Source organism: Anthonomus grandis, chromosome 5 (genome assembly GCF_022605725.1).
Source record: "Anthonomus grandis grandis chromosome 5, icAntGran1.3, whole genome shotgun sequence".
NCBI lineage: Eukaryota > Metazoa > Arthropoda > Insecta > Coleoptera > Curculionidae > Anthonomus > Anthonomus grandis.
Genome location: NC_065550.1, coordinates 25,698,617 through 25,710,206, shown reverse-complemented (window position 1 = coordinate 25,710,206; position 11,590 = coordinate 25,698,617). Strand labels below are relative to the sequence as shown.

The 11,590-nt window shown below is 33.1% G+C and overlaps 1 protein-coding gene across 2 annotated transcripts; it reads left to right on the top strand.

The window, feature by feature from the left end:
• Window positions 1-396: 396 nt before the first annotated feature.
• Window positions 397-5,617, top strand: LOC126736779 (zinc finger protein 26-like). 2 transcript variants are annotated; one of them, XM_050441312.1, is made up of 5 exons: window positions 397-1,960; window positions 4,375-4,627; window positions 4,682-4,814; window positions 4,868-5,067; window positions 5,125-5,617. In XM_050441312.1, the coding sequence occupies exons 1-5, from the start codon at window positions 633-635 to the stop codon at window positions 5,287-5,289; spliced, it is 2,079 nt and encodes a 692-aa protein (XP_050297269.1). In that variant the 5' UTR covers window positions 397-632; the 3' UTR covers window positions 5,290-5,617. The 2 variants fall into 2 exon arrangements, with proteins under 2 accessions (XP_050297269.1, XP_050297268.1); XM_050441311.1 differs by having other exon boundaries at window positions 398-1,960; window positions 4,354-4,627.
• Window positions 5,618-11,590: the final 5,973 nt, after the last annotated feature.

The window sequence follows — 11,590 nt, the reverse complement described above, 5'->3', positions numbered from 1 at the left end:
GGTCTTTAATAGCAGTATATTTATATAGTATATGTAGCTATATATTTGTGTTCTGTGGTTTCTTTTGTTTCTTCGTTTTCTGTGACTTTTTTTCTACATGAACATTTTAATAAATGCTTTATAATGGAATCGTATCTTTTTAGTATTTTTTATTATAAATACAATTGGATTTACGGATCTTTACATGATTTTAGTTCATATTTAAGCTTAGAACAGTTAGAACTTTAAAAGGCATTCTTTCAATGTTCAAGTATTTAAGTCCTTTATGGTAGACATGATATTATATTAACTACATAATTATAAAATATATATACCGTAGCGCCATCTCGAAGCTGCTTAGGCAACTAACATGAAAAATTTATTTTTATCCTTGAAATTTGACAGATCGGTTTAGTGGAGTCGCGAACTGGTCAGTTAGATTTAAATTTAAAATATTTTCAAATAGGAAAAGTTTTAACAATTATTAATAAATTTTACGTGAGTTTCTTTAATAATAATTAATTGTTTACCGACCATTTTTACCGGTATAGCAACGCGGCAGGTAGTAAATAAACGTCACATTTTGAAGTTTCACTCAAATAAATCAAAAAACCGTCCAAAGCTATACCGATGATATTTCGTATAATTCAAAAATGAGCGGTACCGTTGTGATTTTCATTCACAAACTAGAAGACGACCAACTGGTGCATACGTTGAAGAGCGAAAACGGCGAGAAACCCGTAAAGGTAATCCCATTACTAGACGAGTCCGATTTTCACTATTTCAAAAATTACGATGAGGAAAAGCTATATTTCAAATACCCCAGTGATGACGCGGAGGAGTCTCTTCTTATTAACATCGTACCCAACGAAACCGATTCCGATCAGTCGAATAATTTAACATTCAAACCGAACTTTCCGACCCTTATAAGGTGTCAGAACTGCGAAACTAACTTCCCCACAAAGTACCAGTATCAGCGGCACCAATGCGATTTCAATTTTCAAAATGCCCTCATCACTGAGGAGTCCAAGTGCTCGGATAATGAAACCGGGGGATCTGAGGCGAAAAATAACATTTTCGAGTGCACCATTTGTTTTAAGATATTCGCTAGCAGGGGCAACTTGGAGCGCCACCGAGCCACTCATAACATAAATGGAAGTAACGCATGTGAGTTTTGTGGAAAACTATTCGTTAGCGAGAACAGATTGAAGATTCACAAGGAAAATCATTGCAAGAAAGCCGGGGATATTTCGAAGTTTTACAGAAGCGACCTTACAGTTTATGAGTGTAAGAGGTGCCACGAAGTGTTTTCTTCTGCTGATAATGCTTATCACCATATTGCAACATGCTTGGAAGCATTGGATAATAACGATTATCACGAGAATAACAATTGCATCGAAACAATTTCCACAGAAATCCTGTTGCAATGCGAGTTCTGCAATCGGACTTTCGCGGACAAAAATCTCCTATTGGTGCATCAGCGTAAGCATACGACAGAGAAAAATTACGAATGCGTGGACTGTAATCAGGCCTTTGACTCATACTCGAAGGCTTACCCGCATTGGATTAAAAAATGCAACGAGTTCTCAAACGTTTTCTATTTACCGAAATTGTCGTTTTGCGAATACTGCGATCGGACTTTTAAAACCCACGATATGTTATATAATCATAAGATAAAGAAGAAGCACTATTCACCTAAACTATTCGTACCGAAGCGGAACCAATTGGAGAAGAACTCGTTGAATTCCTGCAATGGAGTACCAGAAAATAAGGAGGATATTAATCAGTTAATTCAGGATGTACTGAAGAGCTTGGAAGTGCCCGTTTCCACGGGATCTTTTAATGCTGATACTGGTAAGCAAGATGCTGAGAAAACTGGTTTGAATTATGATGGGAGCAACTCTGGAAATGAGATAAAAGAGTCTCATTCTCATGGACAAGCGATTGTAAAAAGAGAACCTGAAAGCGACGACTCAAATGGGTAAGACGAACTGTACCTTATAATTTTTTCAGGATAATTTTGATATAAATTTCTCATTTAGCTTAAGAGGTAGTACGTTCTTATGCTGGTATTCAACAAGATGTTGATTTTCTGTCAATACGTTTCAGTCAATAGCAACTTAGCTCTCAATGGCCTGCTAAGGATGATTTTGGTGCATCTGATCATAAGATAGAATCATTTAAAAACATTATATGACGAATGTCTCAAATTTCTCTTAACAGGAACTTTTAGCTAACGATCTTAGTCAGGAATTGTCACATGTTCTTCCACTGTTGCTTATTTTATGTTAAGATCTGGCATCCATAGATATTCAACTACCTCCAATCCCTACTATTCAAAATTTTTGATTAATTGTAAAAAAAAATTGATATTTTGAATCGTTCCTAAATTATGTCTGCTAATGAATAAAAATGTTGATATTCCAGTTCAGATCGTATCATAACATTCATGCTCTATTCAGAGAATATTCATCATCTAATAATTCCTCTCTTGTACAAGGCATATTCAGAAATATTCCGTCAAGGCTATCAGGGAACTACCTACCAGAAAATTGAAGGTTGGAGTCCTCAATAGATAACATTTGGATTTCCTAGATTGAATTCTCCATTGTGACACAATATACAATATAGTCAAGATGAATCCGTAATAAGATCGACTCCACCATATAGAGTACCCATCCTTTGAGAAACTGAGGTCATATGAATTATTACTTATCTTTGGAGGTATTCCTACGTCAGTTTCCAGACTTTCGCCCCTGGACCGTTTAAATGTCGAACAATATAAAATGCAGATAAATGGTTGCTAAGCATGCTGGCCGAAACCTATAGACAAAACGACGAATATCTACTAGGAGTAGTAAGGCGTTAAAATATCAAAGTAAAAGATGATTCACTATCAAAATGTTTCCCTATTATAGAGGGGCTATTAGATGCTAAATATGTGAAGAGATGATTTTCAGCAGGAGAGTTTGATAATGAGAAATGTTGGTTCTTCGAATTCGCGGTACTACCACAACTAGTCCAACTGACCTTCAACATATAGAGAATTACTACGTCTGCATGCTCCAATGATGAATTGTTATTTATTACGCTGATTGTATAGTCATAAATAGCTCTTTTAGGATAATTCGTGAGTGGTTTGTAGGATTGCATCAGCTCGATAACAAGAACTTAAAGGTGCTTTTCCATTGTACTCCTTTTTCTTAAGCAAGATTTCAAGATTTTAATTGGAAAGCAAAGTTGCTTTATTTTTGATAGTGGGTTAGGAAGGGCCAGAAGACTTTTATCCATAAATGAAAAACATTGCAGCTATGTAGTGTAGGAGTCTGATAATGATAATGAGTGAACTGTTGGAAATGCATTATTATTGACTAAAAGACTGGCATTTTTATTTGTCGAGAAAAGTCTTCCCTCTCTTCCTAACCCGCTATATTATAGCCACCCCACTTCAAAAATGGACTTCTACTTACAAAAAAAATGCTGCACATTATATTAAGTCATACAGCTTTGAAGATCTTGCTTTTAATCTGATGGTTCTGCCCGGATATAATTTCCTGATACAATTACCTTACTGAGGGTGATGGATTTTGGGTGCCAAGGTCTTCAAGAAGGACCTAGTTCTTCGATTTTAAGTTGTTGATGGGCTTGATGAAATGGTTAAGTGAAATTTGGTTAAGTCAACCTGTCTATTCACTAAGAGTTAGTAGGGCGTGAAATATCGAAGTAAATCATATTGCACTATCAAATTGCTCCATCCGTAGAGTTGGTCTTCCCGCTTGCTGTCTCTCTTTATCATGAAAAGACAGTTAGATGCGGAATATGTGGAAAGGAGGTTTTCAGCGGGAGGTTTTAGAAGAAAGAGATTAAATTGATTTGATAATTAGAAATGTTGATTCCATGACAAGAACTTGAAGACTTTACTGGGGATGATGAGCAGTTGGGTGCAGACCAAGGTGTTCAAGAAGGATCTGGTTGTTGATGAAATACTTTTGTTAAGTGAAAATTGGTCTTTACAGATTGACTTAACCCATCTTTTGCTGGGCCGTACGGATTTTGGTATTTATTTGCTTTAAGGTATGGGCGAGGAATTTTTTCTCTTCTACATAGTGAACGTAAAATAATCCCTACTCGTTAGTGTGAAATACTTTTCTTCTTGTATATTCGCTTTTTGACGTTTGTGACGTCTGACTAAGAGGATAATATGATCTCGGTCTCGGTCTTTTATGGCTGTGACGAAAGGGCTTACCAAAGTCAACGCCAATCGTAGGCATTAGGATGTAAAGTGATTCCTTGTGCAAGCTTTAATGCAAAATTAAGATTTATCCTGCAAATATATAACAGATATGTTTCTCTATAAATTTTCATAATTTACAGTGATCAAACCAACAATTCTAGCGAAAAGTCTTATCCGTCCTTATCAGTTCCAATGACCGAAGCGGAAACTGACGAAGCCTCCAAAGAAATCGCAAGAAAAAAACGAAGATTTACAAAACAAACTGGAAATAATAAAAAGAACGACTTACTGCCTAACGATGGGTTGCGTTATCAGTGCGAGAAATGCGCTCAAGTATTCACCTGCATCCCATCACTAGAACAACACCGGAATACCGATCATATGGATACGTTTTATTGCGAAGAATGTGGACAGGTTAGTTCGGCTGATTGCCAAATACATTTAACGCCAAAAATTTTCGATTTGCAGAAAGTGGGTAGCGCCAAAGCTCTGCTGGTTCATTATAGAGCCCACAAGAGTCTGAAACCTTACGTTTGTGACACTTGTGGCAGAAGCTACTCCCAAACTTCTCATTTGTGGCAACACATGAGGTTTCACCAAGGTACTGTGGTTGACCATACTTTCTGCCTAGTCGATAAATTTGAATTATTTTAGGTATAAAACCTTTTGCTTGCCCTCACGAGGGTTGTGACGCCAGATATACCATTAGGCCGGATTTGAAGGATCATATCCGGAAAGTTCATACCAGGGAGCGGCCATTTAAATGCAATGTGTGCAATAAGAGTTTCTTAACTGGTTCCGTTTATTATCAGCATCGGTTGATTCATACTAATGATAGAAGATATGGTTGTGAGGTATGTTGGGTTTTGTTTTGGTAAGAGTGTAAGGTAGTCCGGGTGGTTTTGTTCTAGATTTGCCATAAAAGGTTTTTCCGGGCCGACGCCTTGAATAACCATAAGAGAATTCATACTGACGAGAGGCCATACGCTTGTAAGGTGTGCGGCAGGGAATTTAGGCAAAAGGGCGATCGTAATAAACATGTTAAAACTCAGCATCCTGAGCATGTTACACCTTGAAAGTTTTGAGTTGTTTTTTGTTGGCTTTATAATTGTTTTGTATGGATTTTTAGTTTTATTAGCTATAGTTGTAGTTGGTGGGAATGATTAGAATTCTCTTGGTTATAGTAACATAAATAGTTTTAAAGTGGAAATAAAGTAATGAGAAAATTTCGAGTACACTCCTCGGATATACCGCAAAAATGCTCATGGGAGGGCGCAAAAATAAATAGTTGAATTTATTGTAATAGTGTGTAAGATTGTTCGTGTTTAATATTTTTATTTTTTATTCATTGCAATGTTTAGATAATATTCGTTTGGTTCAATAAATGAAATACTTGTCAATAAATTTTTTTATTTTTTTTTAGAAGATTTAAGGAAAAATTTGTCTGCTGAATAAAAAGTATTTTTTATGAATTGGGGTTTTATTTTATTACTAACTTAATAGGTCAAAGTAGTTGCTATAAGCAATGTTATTAATGTATAGGATGTCCGGAAGGTAGGTGCAATTCTTTAAAGGCATGATTATTTCGAATAATTTAAGCAAACATGTATAGGTTGAATTTGTTTTAAATTTTTTATTGCAACTTTTGCATTTTTTTCAATAAGTAGGTACCTAAATTTCACACTTAATCGGTAATTCAGGGCAAGTTACAACTGAAGGGGTTAAAATTAAAAGGGTACAAATGCTTTATTCCAAAGCTAAGGTGAGTACTTATTGGAGACGATTTTATTAAAATCACTTCCATCCTTTAATTAGAGAAATAATTGGATATGTGGTTGTGAAGAAACAAACTTATTATACTGTTTTCCGTGTGTGTTATTTTTTGTCGCTGGCTCTAGTAGTGTCGATCCAAGTTGGGCAAGAAAAGGGGTAAGAGATTTACAACATCTTGCGGCTTAAATAAAAAAGCATGACATTTCACGAGGACATATAAATTCTTGCGCTACATTTGCTCTACTGGGTAAGACTAATATTTTAACACAGTTGAGTTCTGCATATAGAGACAATTTAATTAAGCGTAATGATGAAATAAGAAAAAATAGGCACATTTTAACGAGAATTATTAGCTGCGTAAAATTTTGTGGGGCCTTTGAATTGGCACTTCGAGGCCACAATGAAACTAAGGATTCTTCAAATAAGGGTTTGTTCAAGGAATTAATTAATTTTACCGCAGAATTAGATGTCACACTTAAGGAACACTTGCAGAATTCAACAGTCTTTAAAGGAACATCTAAAATGATTCAGAACGATATTTTGGAGTGTATGCTTTATGTTTGTAGACAAGAAATTTCCAACCATATTGAAAAATCGGAATTTGTATCAATACAATGCGATGAGACTACGGATGTATCAAATAACTACCAAATGGTAATAATATTAAGATATTTTTTTGATAGATCCATTCATGAACATTTCTGGGGCTTTATGAAGGTTAAGGATAAAACTGCAACAGGATTAAAAACGTGTATCGAAAATTAAATTGATCCCCTAATTTTAAAGACACCTCAAAAATTAATAGCTCAAACCTACGACGCACAGTGTTGCAACCAATGGACAAAAATGCACAAATAAAGTATTTAATTTTTAAAACATTCTGGGTGTTATGTTTAGCAAAATACCCGAGTAAGATAAAGCAGGTACCTTTAACTTTTTTTATTCAGAAATTTTTGGATAATAAAAACATTTTATACCGATAAAGATTTGTGGTTATTTTTAGAAGTTTAGTTTAAAATAAAATTGTTGTAGTGTGCACTAGTGTTTTAAAGTTAATATATTTTTAATTTGTACACTTAAGTATGAACAACATTTTCGAAGGTAAGTTATTATTTTCATGTTAAGCCTTTTGCAGATATATAATTAAAAGTGTTAAAATACCCTTTTTCTCACTTTCATCAAGATCTACAAAAAGTAGTTTAAAGTTGTTTCGTAAAATTTTTAGGATCAATCCTCCAAAGTGTTTGCTTTTAAATGACACCCATCACTTTTGCGGAATAATGCGGAATTTTTATTTAATAGAAAAAACCATACCTAATACAATCCTGTATGAAAAATGGCTAAGTTGCGAAAAAAATAAAAAGGCATCAGGAATAATGGAAACAATTAAAACTTATTTTGCATTAGATAATTGTTCAACTGACATTGAAGCAAAGCTGCTAAATAGCAGCAAGCTATTTTCTGTTTTGTTACAAAGAATGTGGAACAATTGTGGAAGACGCGGAGATGCTTTTCTTAAAAAACATTCATGGTTACAAAGCACTCTTCATTTACCCTATCTTCAACCAAATATTCTAACTGAAGCAACTGACATGCAAGTGAATCCTCAACCAAGACCTAGTCGTGGAAGACCGCATGTGCCTTTTGAAGCTGCATCAAAAAGAACCAAATTGTGCAGAGTACAAGAGTTGTTGACAAATTATACGCCAGAAGAAATATGTTTTGCGGCAGAGAGGATTAATTCTCAACGAAAGGAAATTCCTTCAGAGGCAAAAAAATTAACACCTGAAGACGCCTTAGCACTTTACCACGACCTAAACCTTTCGGTTGAGAGATATAACATACTGCGTTCTAAGATTAATTCTTTGCATACAAACTGTTTTCCGAGCTATCGCACTCTATTTGAATGTAAAAAAACATTTTTACCCTCGCAAATTATTGTGACTGACACTTCAGCTGAAGTTAATCTTCAAGAGCTTCTAAATAAAACTGCAGAGAATATTTTAAAAATTCAGGATATTATAATACATTCTGACAAAAATTTTAAATTAATTTGCAAATGGGGGTTTGACGGTAGCTCGGGGCATAGTCTTTATAAGCAAAACATTTGAAGATAGTTTGTCAACAGATGAGTACATGTTTCTTGTCGCATTGTTCCTCTTAGATTAATTGATAATGAAAATGGAGAAAGTATATGGTCTAACCCACGTTCATCATCAACAATGTATTGTCGACCAAATGCATTTAAATTTACAAAAGAAACTTCAGATGTTGTTCGAACCGTTCATGGCGAAATTGAGTCATTAATAACTAATCTTAATAATTACCATCTTTTTATTTCAAAAAAAAATGTAAATGTTTCTTACGAAATGTTATTCACTATGTTTGACGGTAGTGTGGCCAATATCCTTTCAGAAACCTGTTCTACATCTAGGTGCATTATTTGTGGAGCCACACCAAGGCAAATGAACCAGGACTCAGTGCTTCAAAGAACACCAAATGCTGAGAACTATCGCTTTGGCCTATCGACACTTCATTGCTGGATTCGTTTTTTTGAGTGTGTGTGTGTATTGCACATCGCCTATCGCTTACAATTAAAAACGTGGCAAGTAAAAGGTGAGAAAATGATAATGTACCCGAAGATGTTTAGTGTTGTAAATAACTCCTTTCTTTTTCACCCTGTATAAAGATACCAATTTCTATTCAAACTATTTATAATTTGATAGGTTGTTGGTAAAAGTATTCATATATAAATAAAACCAAAAAATTGGTTACTTTAACTTTTAATTAGATAATGATTTTTGTCTTGATTTGTTTCACCCTGTATAAAGACATCAATTCCTATTCAAACTATAATTTGATAGGTTGTTGGTAAAAGTATCCATGTATAAATAAAACCAAAAAAATGGTTACTTTAACTTATAGTTGAATAATGATTTTTGTCCTGATTTGCTTCACCCTGTATAGAGACACCAATGCACTTTTTTGTTTAAAATATGATTTAATGTTATTGGTTAAAGTGTCCATGTATAAATAAAAATTTAAAAGTGGTTAGTTTAACTTTTATCTAGTGATAATGATTTTTGTCCTGATTTCCCTATAAGTTGCAATACTGTGCGACGGGGCAAATGTAATGAGTGGTTCAATTAACGGTGTTCAAGCTCAGATTAAATTAAAATATCCAAACGCGCATTTCGTTCACTGTTATGCTCACCAGCTGAACCTTATTATGCAAAAATCGGTATCTCAAAATCCGAAAGTACGCGTTTTTTTTAATAATCTGTCTGCAATACCAGCTTTTTTCTCAAATTCCTCCCACCTATGTGATGTATTACAAGAAATAGTACATAGAAAATTGCCTAGAGTGGCAACAACCAGATGGAATTATAATATTCGCACCGTGAATACTGTTTATGAACATCGCGAAAAATTAATTGAGGTTTTTCAAGAAGTTGAGCAGAAATGTGAGAAAAGTGTGACTTCAAATGAAGCTTCCGGTTTAAGGAGAGCATTAGAGGATCCAGAATTCTGATTCTGGCTTACCCTTTTTCACAAAATTATGCCGCACGTGGACATACTTTATAATCAGCTCCAGTCAAAAAGTAAGCATAGTGTGTCATTGCAATCAGGATCTGTCGATATTTGAATTAAGCATTGCCAAAATAAGAAACGACACCGATAATATTAAGGCTAATGTAGAATTAAACTTTGAAAGTGTCAAAAGAAGAAGAACTGACGATAACTTGAGAAGTATTATTGCAAAAGAGGTATGTGATACAGTTGTTAACCAAGCGAAGGACAGATTTTCCTATTGAGGTCATCTTCAAGCAGCTAACTTGTTCGATAAAGAAGCGAGAATTATCCAATGTTATGTAAAATTAGATTAAGAACTGAAATAGAAGTCATTTACTCAAGACCAGATTTCTAACAAAATATTGGAGCTATGAACTTACTTTCATTTATTTTAGAAAATAATCTTGGCGAAACATTTGCCGAAACAATAAAATTATTAAATATCATTGTGACGACCCCAATGACAACTGCAGAGGCCGAGCGCAATTTTTCCACCCTTAAGCGAATAAAAACCTTCCTGCGAAGTACTATGCTTAATGAAACACTTAATGCTTTAGCCATGATGTCCATCAATAGAAATTTAGTGATGGAAATAAACAATTTTAATGAAAAAGTAATGGAAAGATTCATAAATATGAAAAACCGTCGAGCAGATTTTACTTTTAAGAAGTAGCTTAAGTACCTATTGAATATTGATTAATAAGTATAATTTTTCTTCACGTTTTAAAGTTACTTGTTATTGTTTTTAAAACCGCAGAGAGGTGGCAAAAATATTTTAGTGCGAGGTTCCGTGATGTGTAAAGGCGATTGTTTTGTAACAATGTTCTTTACAAGACATTTATGTGCAAACTTTTTGTGATTGTACCATGATGACTGCAAACCGTCATGTCTCAGATATTATAACATATACTTAGGTACATCCAGTTATATTTTTTTATTTATTAGTAAGTATATATTTATTTGGATTTGCGCGCCCCTCCATAGTCAAATGTCACGAGCCGCCACTGGATTTTAAGTACCCCTAGAGCCATTTGTTGACCATTGAAAAAACTACGTAAATAGAAGTTTGCATTTGTTTGGAATAGAAGATAAACCAGAAGACATATTGCAGAACCCATGGTAATCGGCTAAAATTATTGTAAGAAATGCTTTTTCTTTAAAGAGTGAAGAAGAACCAATGTTATCTAGTCGGGAAATTCAAATAAACTATTAACTTTTGTATCAATAAAAAAATTACAAGTGTTTATTTATGTGCTAATGTTAAAGGGATATCAAAAATGTAAATATAAAACAATAATACATACTTTAATAAAATTTAAAAACTTACTGATATGTTAAATGATTGTTAATATATAAAAAACAATCGGTAAGATAAGTACACGTATAATACCTTTATTCCTAAAAAAAATCTTAAAACTAATTAAAGCTTTTTAAGAGCATTAATCAGCACATGTCAATTAGAATATTCTTGGAATGTGCCGAAATGTCATTGCTAATTAATCAAAACGTATTATATTAAATAGAAATATGTCGTATAATATTTATAGAATATACGATTCTTATTTAAAAATTTATTAAACTTATATAATATATTTAAAAAAAGTTATTTTAATTTTTTCTAATTATCCAAAGATTATTCTAAATTAAAAAAAATAAGCATCACAATTGAACAGCAGTTTTAAAGATTTTTGAAATAAATTATTTTAACCAATTAAAGGAAGACATTAAAAAAATATGAATCTTTAAAAAAATTATCTTGAATAAAATATGAATCTTTTACTTAAATTATTTTGATTTTAAGTATACATTTGTTTTTTTTTATTAAGAATTAGAATATTATAAAAATTTGTTGTTTTTTAAATACAAAAAAATATTTGGAAAAAATATTTTAAATACGATTAAAATATTATAATAAAAGAAAATTACTTTAGTTAAAAAATCTTTATAAAGCTATTAAAAATATTGAAAAATGCGAACTTAATTATTAATGTTTATTTGCTTTATTATTGTTATCATTTCCACAAATTATAA